The following is an 18,855-nucleotide window of genomic DNA, read 5'->3' on the forward strand; positions in this document are numbered from 1 at the left end:
GAAAGTTTATCTGCAGAGCTTTACCTCCCAACCTGGGTGGAGATGGGGGCAGGGGTAAGAGGCACCTTACATGATCAGAAGCTGAGCGCCCCACAGCTCCATAGGTCTTTGCTCCGCTCTGCCAGCCACCCCATGAACTGCTTTGCTCAGCTCCGCTCTGCAGCCCACCAGTAGCAGCAGCAGCTCCCGCCGTCCCACGAACTGCTCCGTGTCCCACCAGCAGCTCCCGCCGTCCTATGAACTGCTCCACCAGCCTGTCCACAAGGCACTCCAGCCGTCCCGCAAACTGTTCCACACTATAGCTTCAGGCTCCCCCACTACTTAACACAACACTCAGTGATTTCAGCTCTTAGTCAGGTCAGCTCTTTGGTGAATTCAGCTTGTAGTAGGGAAGCCGCAGTGCTGGGGCACTATTAGCCCAGAGTGAGCTCAGCAGTCTGTAACTAGACTTCTAATGAAATCAAAATTAGCTCTGATATTCCACAGTGGAGAGAGAAGGAAGTGCAATTAGCATGTAAGGCCCTCACCAAGGGGCCCATACCACCAAATATTAATACTTGCCCCCAGTCTCTCTCAATTCACAGAGTTTTGGAACCCATGACCCTTGCCTAGCGAGTGCTACTTAGTTGATGGTAAGTCCCTCCATCATAACAAAAGGCCAAGTACAGCTCCAAGCACAGTTCCCATAATCAGGATAATAACAATTTATTCTTCCTGCCCCAATAACAGAGACACTGGGGATCCCACAGCAGCCAAAGTGACCATTTGGGCAGCTTTGGCCTCATTCTAGGCAGGGTGGGTGTGCCTATGCAAATGAGATCAGCCCCTGAAGTTCTTTTCCACAACTTGCCACACCTCACCACCAGATGTCAGGGTGGAGCTCATCCTGACACTGCTTACACTAATAGTAATAAGGTAGTTACCACGTCAAAGATACGCTCACTCAGCCTCAAAACCCCATCCCTGGAAGCTAAGCATATAGTTGGCTGAGAGAAGAGAAGCTCTACATTCAACCTGAATCATATTTCTCCGTCTGGATGTAAGGTGATAGCCTTTGAGCCCCCGTTTCCAAGCACTTCTAAAGTTGCAGGGAATGGGTCAGGCACCCATAGGCTGAACCCAAACAAACTCGATGAGAATCAGAAAACCCCATAGCACTTCAAGAGTTGCTCCTTGGTCTCCCTCCTGAGAGCGTCTTAGCAGCTCTGGGGTGCAGTCTCAAGCCTTCCCTACACTGTGAGGGGGCTTATTCCTTCACCCACTTACTTCCCTGATCCTTCTCGCATGAACAGAGAGTAACAATACCCGAAGTCCAAAGGTGCAAACAATTTGATGTTTATTGGGGTGAACGTCCAGCAAGCATGAGTCCAGTTTCCTTCCTTAGTGTCCACCTTCCCAGCTCTGACACTACAGAGCCATACACCTGTGTCCCTGTTCCCATTCCTGCCCTTAGCCAAACATGATTCCAATTTCCCCACCCCCATTCCCTGTTCCCATTTCCCCCTTTAGCAAAACATGATTCCAATTTCCCTACCCCCGTTCCGCACACACCCACTTCCTGCTTGACTGCAGACTATATAGTAAAACTTGAGGTCTGCTTAGCTATACCTTAACCAATCATTTTCCTGAAATTTAACTAACCAATCCTAACATATTGTAACATGATTATGTAACCAATTATATCCCACCGCCTTAATTAGTTTACACCCAGCAAAATTAATTATACAGCAGTCAGAAACAATCACAGACCCAGACAGCGATTATACAGACAAACAGTGGCAAAGTGGGAACTATAATGGCAAAACAATACAGAAGTGAGGATTTCACATCCCAGCTATTGATAAGTGAGTTCTTGCCAGACAGGATGCTATCAAACTAAGTTTCCTTTTACATCTTCTGGGCACTTCCCTTTCTCTGGAGGCGATAGGCTTTATCAGGATAGGATTGTATTCCTAAGAGCCCAATAGCACCTTATTTCAATGTGACTAGTTTGGAATGTGAGGATGTGACCGGTCGCTTCCCAGCTTATGGCTGCCTCTGCTGCTTCGCCAAAGGCCTTAGCCTAAGAACAAGGCCTCAGACTGTCACAGTAAGAGAAGGCCCTTACACTGGCCGACAGTGATTTTGATTCTCTCTTTTATACCTCTAGAACTAGCCAAGTGATAAGAATACACCTAAATTCTTAGAGTACAGGCCTTTGCAGACAGGCCTGAATATCTGTACCCTAACATACACTACATAGTTTTGCCTTTTGCCGACAAAGCAGTGGAGGTGCACACACTGCAAAGCTACTTTTAGTGGCAAAATTCTGTTGTTTTGCATACAAAAATAAAACCGCCTCCAGGCGAGGCATAGGGCTATTTGCGGGAAAGTTAAAGCAACGTGTTACTGTAGATGCTGCCGTTCATTATGGCGCCATAACGGGCCTACCCCAATATCCCACAATGCCCATCGTGACCACACTGCTCTCTGTTTTGAACGCTGCTGCCCTGCATTCCAGCTACACAGGCATGCGCCTAGGGTTGCCAGGCGTCCAGTTGTCTCGGGGAACGCCCGGTCGAAACAGGACCCTGGCAACTGCAGTTAGCACTGCTGACGGGGCCATTAAAAGTCCGGTTGGCGGCATGGCGGCGCCCACAAGCGGTCGCCAGGTCCTTGCAGCCCCTAGGCACATGGGCGGCCAGGGGGCACTGCGCTTCCCCCACCCTGAGTGTCAGCTCTGTGGCTCCCATTGGCCGGGAACCGCAAACAATGGGAGCTGCAGGAGTGGCACCTGTGGGTGTGAGGGCAGCGCTCAGAGCCTCCCTGGCCGCCCACGCACTTAGGGGCTGCAGGGCCCTGGCAGCCCCCTCTTTCACCTCAAACCCCTCATCCTCAGCGCCACCCCAGAGCCTGCACCCCCAGCCAGTGTCCTCACCGCCCCCGGCCCCCAGCATGGAGCCCTCTCCCACACTCTGAACCCCCCAGCCCAGCCACCCCCCCACACACAACCCAAACTCCTCAGCCCCACACTGACCCCACACCCCCATCCAGCACCTTCACCCCCTCCTACACCCCAACCCACTGCCCCAGCCCAGCCCCCCCACCCCCACCCCAAACTCCTCATCCTCAGCCCCCACACTCCCCGCCCCAGCCCGGTGAAAATGAGGATGTGAGTGAGGGTGGGGGAGAGTGAGCGACGGAGGGAGGGGGGAATGGAGTGAATAGCGGCAGGGCCTTGGAGACGGGGCAGGGGCAAGTTAAAGGTGTTCGGTTTTCTGCAATTAGAAAGTTGGCAACACTCCCCCCCCACTGTGCCCCCAAACCCATTTGCTCCTTTCTCCTCCCTCGGCCCCAAGATTGGAGAAGCCCTGTCTCTGCGCCTTGCCAGGGCGTGCAAGCTCCTCCAGTCCCAGGGCCCCAGCAGGGGTCCATGTGCTGGGGCTTCTCCTGCCACGCCCTGCGCTTGTTGGGGGCCCAGGGTCTGAGCACTGGGGCATCTCCCGCCCCGCTCCCCCAGCGTGTCTGCCAGGGATCAAGTCGGGGCACTGGGGCTTCTCCTGCTGCCCCACAGCTTCTGCCAGGGATGGGGTCGGCAGGGAAGGGGAGGCACTGGGTCTTCCACTGTCCGGAGGCTTCTGCCGGTGGGGGCTTCCCCTGCCGCCCCACATCTTCTGCTAGGATGGTGGGGGAGGGGCTTGGTCTTTCCCCCGTCCCACAGCTTCTGCCAGGAACAGGGTTGAGGGATGCTGGGGGGCTTCTGCCAGGGATGGGGTGGGCGCGGGTGTCTTCCCCTGTCCCATGGCTTCTGCTGAGGAGCAGAGTCGGGGCACTGGGGCTTTGCCCAGTGGCAGGGGCACTGAGCGGTGGATTTTTTTTCTGGGGCCTCCCAGTTGACCAGGGCCCTAACGGCCCCGTGGCTAATCCGCTACTGTCAACAGCGCAGGGTGCGGCTCGTTGGTCTGTGGGCGAACTCGGCAGGAGTCCTGCTCTCCCCAGCACGAGGAACACGGGCAGGCACAGCGGGCTGCTGCTGCAGAGGGGACATGGGGGAGCTCCTGCTGTGCTGTGCAGATTGCTTTGTCTGAACTTGGAGCCAGCATGTCGGGCCCCCCAACACACACACTCCCCCAGCACACGCTGGGGCGGGGGGGGTGAGAGAGTGTGTGCTGGTGGGGAAGCATGTGTGTGTGGGGGGGGGGGTGTATGTGAGAGAGACAGAGTGTGTGCTGCTGTGTGTGTGTGTCTCTCTCACATACACACTGTCCCAGTTCGCACACTGTCTCTTCCGCCCCCCCCCCTTCAGTTGAAAGGCAGTTGGCAGTCCAGTAGGCTGTCCATGGAATGATGGGATGGAAAAACCTGCCTCCTCCGACACTGTACCTGCCCCATGAGGCACCGCAACCCCTTCCTGAAGCACCCCGCGGCCAGTTGCACAGTGGGATAGCTACCCACAGTGCACTGCTCTCTGTGGGAATGCACAAGCTGCTAGTGTGGATGCAGTCTGCTGGCACAAGGAGCGTAGTGTGGACATGCAGCAGCGGTTTAATTAAAACAGCTGCTCTAGGCCAGTGTAACACTGACAGACCCCAGTCGTTGGCAGGAGGGCGTGAACGTGGGACCTCTGGAGCTAAATGCATGAGCCTCAACTCGGTGCCACTAGAGGGGAACAGAGCACCACACCCAGGAGGCGTGTGGGTTACATCAGCATACCTTTAGTCAACAAAACTCTATAGTGTAGCCAAGACCGCAACCAGTCAGGGTAGCCCGAGGGCGAAGAGAGGCAAGGCAGCTTTATGGCTCCCTCCCTCCAGCATGCTGCCACCACAGAACCTGCTCCAGGGTGAGGGAAAGCGCGTGCGAGAGAGAAAGCACCAGCCAGCCGCCTGTCCCTTCACAGCCAGGGGGCAGAAAGGGAGCAGAAAAAGGAGATACACAGAGTCCCTGTAATAGGCATAGAAGTAAGGTGACCATATTTCCCAAAGTAAAAAATGGGACATTGCGTAGGGCTGACCTGAACCACCTGGCATTACCACATGGCCCAACCCCACAGCGCCCAGGGCTATGGGCTGGACACCTCGCCACCCCCCCCAACCCTGGGGACATACCCCACTTTTTGGAAAAGTGTACGTTTGTTCCTTTTGCTCTTGATCAGTTGGCAAAAGCAATATGTGACAAAAGCCGAGTTTTGCCAAAAGAAGACAGGACATCCGGGATGGGGCTTAAAAAGGGGACTGTCCTGGCCAAAACGGGATGTATGGACACCCTACGTAGGAGGCAATGGGCAGCACACAGAGCCCTTGCAGAGAATCGGATAGTCTGATATCGAGTGAGGAGGAGGGGTTAACCGAGGACACACAGAACCTGGTGGGCGGAGGAATGGGGGACGGGGTACACAAATGCCTTGAATGGGGGTGCGACATGTGAGACCCTGGGATGCAGGGGAGAGGAGACCAGGCAACACAGAATCTCTGGCATGAGGAAGGGCATTAGGAGGGGTTGCTGGGAGCCCCTGAAATAGTGGGAGAGGGGAGGGTAGCACACAGGCAGGGGGTGGGGGAAATGAAGAGCTGCAAGGAGTCACAGGCGTGCGCAGTGAGTGCAGAGTCTAGCAGTAATCAAGTATGCACCCCTCTAGCATTATCTACAGCTTAGAGGTGGGGCAACAGGCCCAGAGCAGTTAACGCTCGAGCTCCCACAAGTTACAGGCAGAATAGACCTCTGGAGTGTCTGCTGCTCTGCCATCTAACCCACGCTACCACTTCCACTGCATCCATCGCAGAACAAAGCACCGCAGGCTTGATTCTGCTCTGGGAATTACGTCAATGGAGTTACAGCAGTGTGAAGCCACTGTGAGAGGGGACTCCCCCCCGATTTCATGTTCAGGTGGCCCGAGCTGCCTGGTGAGCTAGCACCTTGCCCCATTTAGCCTTATTTACTGAAAGCATCTGGTTTAGAGGACTTAAAGCCAGAACTCAAAGGGCTTTAGGTGCCTAATCCACAGGGAGTTAGGCACTTGCATCCTGTTGCAGAACTGCAACTTCAGTGGAGTTACTCCTGCTTTACCCCCATGTAAGAGAGCAGAAGTTACCCCTTTCCCTTGGTAAGATCCCCTTCTTGTTCCATTATGCCTTCACTGTTGAGGAACAAAAGGGCTGGGACTGCAGGAACAGCCTGACCCGTGGCCGGCTGAGGAGCATCACCACTGCAGCTAGAACTTGCTTTCAGCAAAGGAGGCGATGACTTCGGCCTCCTACCGGAGGAGGGAATAGGGTTGGTGCAGGGGGAGAGGGGGAGCAGTATTCCCCAGCATACACTGCCCCCGTAACCTCACCAGCGGCGGTCATAGCATAAGCCAGTGTTTTTCCAGAAGCAATGCCTGGTTAGAAGTGCAGCATTCTCCCAGGGTGCAAGAGCCAACAGGTAAACACAAGCAAATCTGGGGGGCGGGGGGGATGAAAAAACCTTCATGACAAACACTGCCTCCAAAGACATACTTGACAACACAGCTGTATTTTTCCCCTTCACAGGAAGCCTGTTTATTCCTCCAGTTGGTTAAACAAGGCAATCAGTGTCACCCAAGAAGCGCTGAAAGGAAACCTTGGCATCACTGAATCTCAGTTTTGTTTCACTGGCAGAAGAACCTTTATGTCATTAAATAAGCCGCTGGACGGGGTGGGGGGAGGGGTGTTTAATATCAGGCAGTACAGGAAATATGGTTTATGGTCTGAAGAATGAAGAGCAGTATAGTTGGGACTGCTTAGAGAAAGGCTCTGTCTTTCCCTTCGCCACTGTGATGCCAGAAAAGCAGAGCATTAAAGCCATCAGTTTTTTTAAGTTTATAATATATACGGTAATTTGCATTTTTATGCATTTGTATTGCAATAGCACCAAGAGATCCCAAATAGGATCTGGCCCAGTTGTGTCAGGTGTTGTATAAACACACAGGAAGGCCTGGCCCCTGCCTTAACATGCTTACTGGAAGCTTTTCCTCTATAGATCTGAAAGCATTTTTGAGAAGCAGGAGTAAGTACCCGCACACCCATTTTACAGTTGGAGCCTCTGAAGTGCTGAAGGAGAGAAAGACCAAAGTGGCCCCTAATTTTTTGGATGCCCAACTGCAACTGCTCAGCAGTGTCAGGCAGCCACAATGCCAACTGACGTCACTGGGTTGTGTGGCTGCACCGCAGCACTGAAAAATTAGGCCGTAGGCATTTAAGGTTGGACATCAAAAGAAACAGAGGGTACTTCTGCCAATATGGGCCTAAGTGACACAGCAATGCAGTGGACTAAACCCCAAGTTTCCTCATATTGCTCAGTGTAAACTTGTCAAGGTTGTGAGGCCTGAGAGTTGATCTTTTGCCACTCCTTTTGCATGTGTACAGCACCTTTCATCCAGGAATCTCAAGCCACTTTGGTAAAGATCATGACACACACACACACACACACACACCCCTACTTTACAGCTCACAACACAGGGCTTCTGAGCCACCCTTATCACTAGGCCACATCCCCTTCCTCTTGTTTAAGGATTTGCTGCTGTTGAAGGAACTGTACATTCCCCAGAACTCACCCTCTGCCATTTCAACACCTTGACTCAAGAGCTGTGTCTCTCACAATGCCTGATAGGTATCGCACAGGTGGAAGCATCTTACGATCAATGGGAAGGATTCAATTTTTAAATAAGTACCATCTGAGGGCTTGCGACTGAATGCACCCCTGTATTCACAGCCTACACGCTATTGTAATAATCTTTGTACAAAATCAAAAACTAGTAACTCACTGGTCAATGATATCATGGTGAAATAGATGTAGCAACATGATCTGTAAAGTTACAAATTCCCCCTATATGATGGTGGTAGCACATGTTCAAACCCACATACCCCTGCTTAGGCAGGAGTGGTTTAGCAGGTCTAGCTTAAACAAAGGCATGTGTGTTTAATCTCAGTTTATGTATAAGTAGTAAACAGGGTCCTTGAGACAGCAAATCTGCATTTCAGCATACACAGGGGAAAAGAAAGAGCACAGGGGCACCTGTACCCCCATCCCCATGTTGCCGCCTTTGAGTAAATTTTGCTTTCAGGGGTAAGCCTCAGACTAATCCACTTAAAAGGGGGATTGGACTATAAAAGTGAGGGGCAAAAACACACCAGCCTCTCTCTTGCGTGCATATGCCCTCTCAGACGACAGAGGAACCAGCCCTTTGGCCTTTTGGGGCAGATCCTGACTTGAGAATTCAGGCAGCCTGTTGCTAGGATCGTGGAAGGATTTTTACCTTGATCCCAAGTCTAGTTTGTAAAGTTTTAGTTGCTAGAAAGCGTTTTGTCTTTATTTTTCTTGTAACCATGTCTGACTTTGCCTTATTCTTCTATTCACTTATGTTTAGTTAAGTACACTGAGAGAGATGTTGTTTTATTTTTTAATCAAAACTAATCCGGTGTTTAAAAGGAATTTTTTGGTAACGCCAATTAAAGGAACGAACTGTTGTGTATTGACCCCTTGCAGGGGCAACAGCCCTGTACTATCTGAATACTCTTTACTTTCCCAGGAGAGGGAAAATATAAGACTTGGAGTGCGTTGTGGTCACCCTGCAAGTAGTAACCAAGGCTACAAGAAGCAAGGGTGTGGCTGGTGTGTTGCTGACAGGAAGCTGGGGTCAGGGCTGTGCCTATACACAGACACTGTGGGTGTGACCTCCATGCTGTTTATGAAGTGCCCAGGTTGGGAGCTACAGCAGCAAAGCATTGCGGGACACCCCAGGTTGCAGGGCAGGTGGTGATACAACCCTTCACTAGTCTGCATTGCACCCCAGAATGTGATAGGGCTGCTGTTGTTTTTTACAGCAGGATTTGCACATTCATTCCTCACATACGGCTGAGCTGACCTGGATTTTCCATTCATTTCTATTCTCTGACAGCGACTAACCCAGAGTTAGCTTTCCAGGGTTTGAAGTGATTTTCCTTCATGCATACAGCCAAGGTACAGCGCACTCTGCTAAGCTAATTGTGGGGTACCTGCTGGTGTCACTCAGCCAAAACCGAGGGTTCATACAGAATCTGCCTTCATGACACATGGATACGCTGTTCAGTAGGGATGAGGTCAAGCCACAGTCCAGATCCAAACTCTACCAACGTTCTGGCTGTGATCTCAGCCCAGACCATGCCAAAAGTACAGTGCATTCCCCCTTCATCTAGGCACAAATCCCTTTATTCCAATGGGACAGGATTTGGCTCTCCAACTGCAAGGCTAGTTACTTACGGTGGTAGGGGGTTACTTTGTCACTCCATCAGTGCAGATGGGGCCATTAAAGGAAATTTAGGAGCCAACTTCACTTTATTTAAATAGCTGCTAGTGCTCAGCTTGCTGCTTTCACCCTTTGGGAAGGAGGCTGGGGCAAAAGTTTGTTTCTCAAGCAGAAGCAGCTCAAGATTAAGGACCCACCCAGAACAAATGAATAAGAGAGAGCCATGCCCTGCACGAGAGAGAATTAAAGTGGAGCAAAAATATAGAAATCTCTCTTCTCACACCACACCGTGAAAAACGGCGAGTCCCAAAGCAAAGGTTCAGCCCGTGGCGTGGTCCATGCAGCCAAAAGCCATAGGCAGTGAACAGAAGAACTGGATCAATGGATAACCAATGTGTAGCTCTCTTGTGCCTACCAGTCTGGGCACCTGCCATCATATTCACACAGAGCATTCCATTGAAAAAAGTGTGACTGATTTCTAAAGAATTCAGCAGGCCCTCTGTGAGGGAGATGGGGAATAGAGTCACAGAGAGACGACACAACTAGCCCAAAATCACACAGAAAGGCTGTGTCGAATCAGGGAATTAAACCCAAGTCTTCCGAGTCCCAGGACAATCCTTGGGCTTTACACACAGTTTTCTAGCTGTTTAACTAAAGGTTTGAATTTAAATTGATTTAGCTAAACCAGTACGAAAGTCTGAGTGGATGCTCTTGGTTTACTTCAAATGGGAACAGGCTTAAATTAAACTGAAATAATCCGCTCTTAAAGCACAATAGGAGTGTCTACACAGGGGTTTGCACCGGTGCAACTGTGGGTGTAGACAAGGTCACAATTCCCATACTACACACTGGCCTTTCAGCAGGGTGAGATTATCACAGCAGCTACTTCTGCTCTTTCCAGTAATTAGATCCAGTTTTGAAGTTTCCCAGGGGAGCGGGAAGGGGGCAGAGGAGAAGGAAGATTTATTACTCAGCTGCCTGAAATCTTTGGTTTTATGTTGAACTGAATTGATTACAGTTCCATGTCAAGCGCCCTCTGGAGAGCACTGCGTTCTACAGCAGAGTAAGGGGATGAACGGCTGGCCATTTGGTGGCAGTTTATTGATTAGTGCAGTGAGAAAGGGGGCAGATTATATCCTTTTATGCAATGCACTGCACTCTAATTGACAAAGATTGAAACCACATGAAGTGCCTTGGACTCCTCAGCACAAGGGAATGATAAATGGTTTGCTGCAGCTGCTCCAAAGTGGGGGGGCTTTGTGGAGAGAGAGAGATAATTAATGCAATTCCAATTAATGCACCAATCAGGTCAGGAGAAATAGAATTCTATCACATATGGTGACAAGACAGGCGCACAGAAAAGTGACTGTGTAAAAATGGCCCCAATTAGCTCCAAAGATCGATTTTTTGTTGTATCTTCAAGTCACAGCTACAGAGCTTTCTGCAAAGACAGATTTTCCTCCTGCTAGCTAGGGGAGAAGCAGCTGGATGCTATACTGCTACATACCTCAACAAACTCACCAGCCAAAACCTTTGCTTCTCTAGGATTCATAAACACATTGGCACCATGCATGTGAGGAAGTGGGAAAGTGGAGTACCATGATGTTCCTGGCAAACGTGTATCTCCTCAGAAGAGTAGGTCAGAGGCACTAAAAGAAAGGAACTGAGGAGTAGAAAGCTGGGCCTTTGTGCCTATTGCAGAGGATTTGGAATGAAGAGACCTGGGTCTATTCGTGGCTCTGTCGCTGATTTGCTGGGTGACTTTGGGCTGCTTCTCAGCTTCCCACCTGCAGAATCGGAATGATACATGTCAATCTTGCAGGAACTTAAGTTATGAGGTTTAATTCATGTCTGCAAAGCACATGCAGGTCCCTGGCTGGATTCTGCTAGAGAAGAGTGAGGCTCAGATATCATGGTGACAGGATCTAAATAAAAATGAAGGTAGATAATTAGTATACGGCATCCCAGCTCACCTGATGCACAAGCTTTGAAGGTGCTGATGCTGTTGGATCTGAATTGAAAATCTGCAGTATACCAGGGCAATTGACCATCACTGCCTGGAGAGCAGAGTCTGGCCGTGGTCAGAATTAAGGAGAACAGGGCTCACTCAAGAAAAGCCAGCCAGCTGCACCAGGAGTCTCCCCATGTGTGCCCGGTCAGCCACCCTGCCTAGAAGGAAGGGTAGGAACTTGTCTCTTCCCATCTCAGCTGTGTTCCTCGAGCTCTCCTTGTCCTCCTGCATCTTCTCTTCTGCAGCCAGCAAACTTTCCTCAAAGTTTGGCACAAGGCACCATGCTTGGCAGTGAGAGACCCTGGAAATGGTGCTTCTGCTCTGGGTCCCAATATGCTTCTCTGGCCTGACCTCCCTTCAGCCTCATCATTACCAGACTAGCTCCTCTCTGCATACAAAGAATCGGTGCCTCCATATATAGTCAGAAGCAGGTTTGCTATACGTAAATCACTTTGCTGTGGTAGGGCTCTAGCATCTGTTCTGTTTGGATACATTCGCATGCAGGCTACTAACTGCCCTGATTCAGAATCCTTTGGAGAGCCCAGAACCACTGACTTCCTCAGAACCTGTTATCTCCATGTTCTCTATAGAGGTGGTCATCACCCCATGTTTCTGATTCACTCTCTGGGTTTTTGTGGGCATGTCATCCATCAACAGCCACCATCTTAGAGTCACGTTCCCAAGAGAAGGCAAAGTTTTGAGTTGCATAAAATCTTCTATGCAATCTGAATTCCCCCAGAAAATGTCTTAAGCCGTGAGAGAAGGGGCTTAGAGCTGCTAGGAAGATGGAGGAGAGTGGATACAGCTCAATTTTTAAATACCACTCACAAATCATGGGACATAGTGCCCAGAATCCCATAGGAAATTAAAAGGATTGCAATTTTCCTAGCTGGCCTCATGGTGTCTCCATAACTCCATTTGGTCAAACAGACACAAATTGGCTTTCCCACACTTACCTCTGACAGCAGGGACATGAGAAGGGGCAGTTACCTTGTAGCTGTGGTAGGGGAAGGCACAAGGATGGAAATATGTAACTTACTGTCCCTCTTCACCACTCAGCATGATACCAGTGTGTTGTCTCCTCTTGATGGAACGGGCAGTCCTCACCGTTCTCTTTTGATACCAAGCCTGGACTCACGGGCCCTTGGTCATGGGCTGAATTTGCTGGTTTGGCTTGGCAAATGCAAAGCATTTATAGTACATGGAACGCTCCAACCCAGTCAGAACTCACTTATCTTTGCAATAAAAAGAGGCCATTTTCCATGAGGGTATACAGATTTCAGTTCACATCAACGGCATCAACGGCTAAAGGCATTATTTTGTCAAGAATAAAACCAAGAGTTCAACAGCAACGTAATGCAGAATGATTGGTGGAAAAAACCCAATGAGGGTGATATTTTCAAAAGCACCTAGGTTATCTAGAAGCAAAAGTCCCATTGACTTCCAATGGACAGTTCAGCATTGTATAGAAGGGTTATAAACTTCATCCTTCCATTGTCCCCTTCCTGAAGGGACCATGTCTATGGCTGGTAGGGTACTTCCATCTGTCAGGCCCATTTGGGCCTGGTCTCTTGGCTAAGTAATGGCATTCAGGGGTCCAGTTTTGCTGATGTGAATATCTGTCTGCCAGGACAGGGACTGAGATCAAACAGCTATCAAACTGTGACAACTTAAAGATGAAAGGCAATGCAGGCCATTCCCCATCCCGAGCCACCCAGTCCTCATATACAATAACAGGGAGTTCAAGTTGCAGGGGGGGAGGTTTAGATTGGATATTAGGAAAAACTTTTTCACTATGAGGGTGGTGAAACACTGGAATGCGTTACCTAGGGAGGTGGTAGAATCTCCTTCCTTAGAAGTTTTTAAGGTCAGGCTTGACAAAGCCCTGGCTGGGATGATTTAACTGGGAATTGGTCCTGCTTCGAGCAGGGGGTTGGACTAGATGACCTTCTGGGGTCCCTTCCAACCCAGATATTCTATGATTCATGGGTTTTAGCCCATGAAAGCTTATGCCCAAATAAATTTGTTAGTCTATAAGGTGCCACAAGTACTCCTCATTATCACAGAGATATTCCTTGTCAAATGGTGTTAAGTGCACAAGCACTCTCAATAGTGAAGGTCCTAACCTGGCTCACTGGCACAGTCATCAACAGTAGCCAGAAAAGGAAAGACCAGACAGACAACACCGTAGTGGGGTCTCTTGTCCTGCTAAGAGCAGGGGTTGGAGTGGGCTAGTACCAGCCACCACATTTCTGGACACTTCCTTGGTTTCTGTAAAAGTTAAGCTTTCATTAAAAAAAAATAAAAATAAACCAACCCACCCACCACATTTCTAGATCTTATGGGTACAAAAAACAAAGCAAACAAACAAACGTCAAATTGTCGTGGTGAGTCTGAAGAAGCAACAGCTTTAAGAGGTTTGTGGATTGCTCCATTCAGCTCAATGGGGTGCTAACTCTGAAACCTACCACGGACAACCACTGTTGTAAATGTCGTCACTGTGACCTATGGCCCAGATTTGAAAAGGTATTTTAGGCATTGCTGTGTTCAGCATTGCAACACCAAACTGATTTAGGAGCCTCAATCTCATTTTCAAGTGATTCAGGCACTTGTAGGTCTAAATCCCATCGACTGTCAATGGAACTTAGATTCCTAACGGCCTAAATCACTTCTGAAAATGAGATTTAAGCTCACAAATCACTTTGGCATTGCAACGCTGAGCATAGCAATGCCTAAAACACCTTTACAATCTGGTCCTAGGTCACTATTGATCATTTTAGAAGAAATGGCCACCTACTCTGGTGCTGTGCGTGGTGTTTAAGTCGGGTGTCAGCCTTTTGGTGTCCTAAATCTGACCCATGACTACAATCAATTATCAAAAACATGACACTGTGTCACAGAAATGTGAGCAAGGCAGGTTTTCAACAGGCATGGGCAAAAGATGGCCAGGTAATGTAAGACCAATGAACACAAAAACCTCCATGCAAAAATTCAATCCAAACCTCTGAGAAGTTCAAAATTCACTGGTCACATTCTGTAATATTTTTATATGTTTCTGTGCTTCTGGGTTTCAGGTAGATAGAGAAGTGCCAAAATAGCCTAAGAAAGGCCATTTTCATGAGCTCTCAGATCCAGTCTGGCAGAGCAGTTCTGATACTCCAGATCATCATCTGAACTTTTCCAGTGCTCATCCAAACCCAACTACCAAACTTGATGAGATTTTCCCAGAGTTGGATTTCACTTTAGCCTTCCAGAGTGTGATAACCAAGGACAGAACTTCCGCATTTTAGGAGCAGTTCAGAAGCAGAGGGCAAAGAACATTAAGAAATAACAAGCTGAAAAATACTCAGTGAAAACATTTGTTTTACAAAGACTTAAGTCTGAGCACAATGGAGTTTTATAAAAACCTTGCCACTGTATTGCACTAAGTCAAGTATTCACAACAGAATCAGCAGACACCACTGTACAGTAATTCTGCTATCAGCATGTTTACTTACAGAGGAGATGCTCTATATGCAGAGCCAAAGCTGAATTTAACAGAGTAAAGACTGAAGTGCTGTTTTGTCTAAGCAAATCCATCTATCTGGACTGGTTGGATATTAAAATCTTAGGTTTTCTTATTTCTTCTTCAAGTAATGAATTGTCCAAAGCCAGCCAGCCAACAACCTTCCACTAGGTGTCTATGTCTATGTTTTGTTCTCACGCACACAAACACACAGACACAGACTCTCTCTCTTGCTCTTCCCCCAACCCTTTCCGGAAATCTGCGTCATCTTTTCATAAGTATCTCCCATTTCTATAGTGCATCCCCTCCCAAAGTGCTTTACAAACAAACTGATACACAAACAATGCCTGGAAATTGTTTGGTCCAACAGTGAAATGCGGCCATCTCCGGAGTGAGAAGCATCAGCTACACCGCATAGCAGGAGGTGAAGAAGAATATTTAGTAGGCCACATTTAAGCAGCCAAACTGGAATTTGGCCAGGACACAAGGATTAATACTATTGAACATTTATATTATGGTAGTCCTTAGAGGGCAACCAGATTGTACAGCACCTAACACAATGGGACCCCAAACAGATGGAAAATAAAACTGCCCCTGACCCAAAGAGCAGTTGACAACTACTCTTACACATAAGGGTCATGGGGTCTTTAACTACCATATTTGGTCAGGACACACACACACAATATCTAGGCCAAATCTTCTGCTGGTGTCAATCAGTTCAGTTTCACTGAAAGCAATGCAGCTTCATCGATTTACAATTATGAATCTGTCCTTCTCTTTCTATATGTACATAAAACAAAGTATTTAAAATTCCAACTGAGCATGAGGGAGAAGCAATAAAAACAGGCTTTGCCACAGAGAAATACTAGATCACAAGACGACATCGATGATTCACATTCCCCCTTCCTCAATCAATGGGAAAGGGGGTGGCTTGGGGGATGGGAGAAGAACAAAGAAAACAATACACAAATTATTGCTTTTCTCATCATCCTATGCAAAATTCTGACAGACCTCCTCCCCATGCCCATCAAAGGTTGAGATCCCTCGTGACCAGGCTGCAAACAACTCAGTTAGTGGGACAGGCCGTGAAGGGAGCCTACCCCGATAAGCAGCCTTCCCAAGATTCAGATCCGCAGTGAATTCTCTTAGCATCTAAAGGAAACACAAAAGTTGACCGTTTAAACAATAGCAGCCTGCTTCTGTGAACAATCTACCGCAGGCACTGGAATGGGCTAAGGGTGCTTCAGCCCAAGCATTCCGCGTGCTAATCAACAAGGCAGCCTCTCGCCGCACGGTCAGTCCCAATGAGGGCGTCGGCATGCGATGCACGTGCTTGAAGGGGAATGGAGAGGCAGAGGGGAAAGGAATTAACTAAACAGCAAGCATGTGGGGAGAAGGCAGGAGGTGTCTTGAGTAGCTAAGAATGAGTGAGGTCCCCAGTTCTCTAGGGCCCCCCTACCACCACCCTCATCGGAGGCGCAGGTATGACGGGATGGAGTAGTTGAAGAGCAAGTAATCCATTTTGTATAAATTAAAGAGTCTCCTTTGGTAGAAGGGGCTGATGTCCTCGAAGAACTGGGCTGTCATGTCGTCTGTGGTCCTGGTGGTCTTAGAGGAAGAGGGGAACTTAACACTGGCATCGGCCCCTACCAGCTGCAGGACGTAGTTGGCGTCCTCGGCCAGCGTCTCGTACTTGCCCACCACATCGTAGTGAATGATGCAGGGGTGGCAGAGCGAGTGCACCCGCTCCCAGTGCTCGTTGAAGGGCTCCTCAACTTGTGTGCGCGGGTCCAGCAGGTAGTAGACGAACTCCTGGAAGCGCACATCATCGCCACGCTCCAGGGCCTCGTTGCTGGGCTCCTGCCGGTGCCGACGGATGATCTTGGTGCCGTAGCGCTTGTGGAAGGCCGTGTTGTAGCGGCGGGTGAACTTGTTGCGGTAGGCCGAGACCAGGCGCTCGAAGGGTTCCCGCACAAAGATGAACTTGAGGTAGTTGCGCAGGCGATGGTTGATCTCGGGAGTGCTGTACTCGGAGAGGGTGCGCAGGTTGGACGAGACATGGGCCTCATTGGCTGGGATTTCCAGAGGGTCCCGGTACTTGCCCTGTCCAGTCAGAACCATCATGACGCGCTTCCAGTTGGTGCAGGCCACCTTGGGCACGTAGCAGTAGAGCAGCCCATGCACGTCATCCACCACCAGGTGGCGAAGATCATCGCGTGTCAGGAGGCGCCGCTTGCGGGTGTAGCGACTGCAAACGCTGCTCAGCAGGTCCCGCCTCTGCTGGTGAGTGGCCTGCAGTGATGACTGCTCGAACTGGGGAGAGACAAGAGGGAAATCGTTATTGCCCAACTGAACTTAAAATGGAGTTGGGCTCCAGCCAGACGTACAGAGTTCACACATGGGAATCAGAGCATGAAGTCCATGTTCCCACTCTGCTCTGGTGGAACACGCTTTCCCCTCCCCAGCACTGGGCTCTGCTTGTAGGCTGTGGAGTTCACCTATGTGGACTTTTTGCCTTAGCTCTGAGCTTTGATTGCTGTGAGGCACTTGACACTTAGAGCCAATGGGGAAAAAGGAGGAGAGTGGAAGCAAATAGAGAGAGAGAGAGAGAGAGAGCACGCGCTTGTGAAAAATGGAGCAAAGAGAGAAATTCTACTTTAAAAATTGCTATAATACATACACACTAAGTATAGACTGGCCACTTGTGCTAGCACAGATTAAGGGGTCAGGACGGAGTTCGTAATACAGGGAATTGGCTTCCCTTTGGCTAGGGAAAAATTAAATTGAACTGAGTTACCCATAGAGGAAAAACCATGAATGTAGAGGGGGTGTTTTCAAAGGCCCAAGGGGCAGCCTGGTAGACGTCCACTGAAAGTCAAAGGGATTTAGGCACACAACCCTCACTCGCGTCCTTGGAAATCTCTCCTTGAAACGTGGGGGCAAGGGAGTTTTCAACCAGGAAGCTACAATCCCTTCCACCAGCCTTGCTTAGGAGTCTGCCTGTGCAGCCTCTGTGGGATGGGGTCTGGGGATATTCTCAGGGCTGGTGGCAGGCTGGGTGAAGGTGAGTCTCCAACACATGGCTCAGCTCCCATGTTAGGGGCTGTTCTGGCAGCTGGGACATGAGTCAGATTCAAATGCACATTTTCAGAGAGGTGTGGAAAGCAGCAGGGAACTGGGAGGGAGAATGAGCTGTTTCCAAGTCCCATGCTTTCTGGATGGCAGAGTCAGGAGCCCTGCATCACCCAGCTTTGTCAGCACTGCCTGCTCCTTAGGCTGGAGTCTGTAGGGTCAGAACATCCTTGGGTTTCGTGAGAGGGACATTTATGGCTCCGGGAGCAGAAGAACGTTCGGTCTCTAGCACCCCCTTGGAGCTGGCAGCCGGGATTGAAAGTGCACGCCTTGCAGGGACGAGGGGCTGCTCGGGCTGTGGCTGGAAGGGAGCATGACCCGCAGAGCGGCGCGGACTGAAGGCACAAACCATTCTGAGGCCTGCTCTGTGCCTAATGCAGGAAGCAAAGAGGGGGCCTTTGGCACTTGCCCTGCAGAGGGGGTAGGCAAAGGAACAGCTCCCTTTGAGGGCCTCCTGCAGTGCAGAGGGGAGTGAAGAAACCCCATACAGAGATGGGAAGGCAGGAGGGGAATGAGAGGCTGTCCTTGCACAACCAGACAGCATCACCCTTGCTGCTAAAGCCATCTGCTGGGCTGCCTGCTGAGCAGCCCCTCAGAGCTTGGATTGGCAACACCTGCAGCTCCCCCAGACTGGGGGAGGGGTGGGGGGCTAGACCTGCCTTGGCCTCAGTTCTCCCCCGCTCACATTATTCTCCTGCGGTCAGCAGACGAGGAAAGCAGATGCCCCCGAGTCGTCTCAACGCCAGCCCCCCCCCCCCCCGTTTTCTATGAGGCCAGCTCAGCATCTGTAACTGGAGCGGTCCCACCAGCCGCAGGACATGATTGTGATCACACCTGTCTTGAGATGCCTCCAGCAACCTAAACACCCTCCCCCATTCCCCCCACTTCGCATCTCTTTCTGCCTGAGCTGTCTGCAAAGCCAAGGCTTGGCGGAGGTCAGCACGTGGCCCCAGGCTGGGCTGTGCAGGGCAAGTTCACTAACCA

General features: G+C 50.0%; 1 protein-coding gene across 1 annotated transcript in view; it reads right to left on the bottom strand.

Annotated features, from left to right (window-relative positions):
• Window positions 1–14,649: 14,649 nt before the first annotated feature.
• CHST13 (carbohydrate sulfotransferase 13) overlaps window positions 14,650–18,855 on the bottom strand; it is a 66,287-nt gene continuing 62,081 nt past the window's right edge. The window contains exon 3 of the mRNA XM_077822733.1: window positions 14,650–17,052. Coding sequence (XP_077678859.1) covers window positions 16,207–17,052 — 846 coding nt within the window. The 3' untranslated portion in view covers window positions 14,650–16,206. The remainder of the gene's footprint in view (window positions 17,053–18,855) is intronic.

Source organism: Eretmochelys imbricata, chromosome 7, assembly GCF_965152235.1.
Source record: "Eretmochelys imbricata isolate rEreImb1 chromosome 7, rEreImb1.hap1, whole genome shotgun sequence".
Taxonomy (NCBI): Eukaryota; Metazoa; Chordata; order Testudines; family Cheloniidae; genus Eretmochelys; species Eretmochelys imbricata.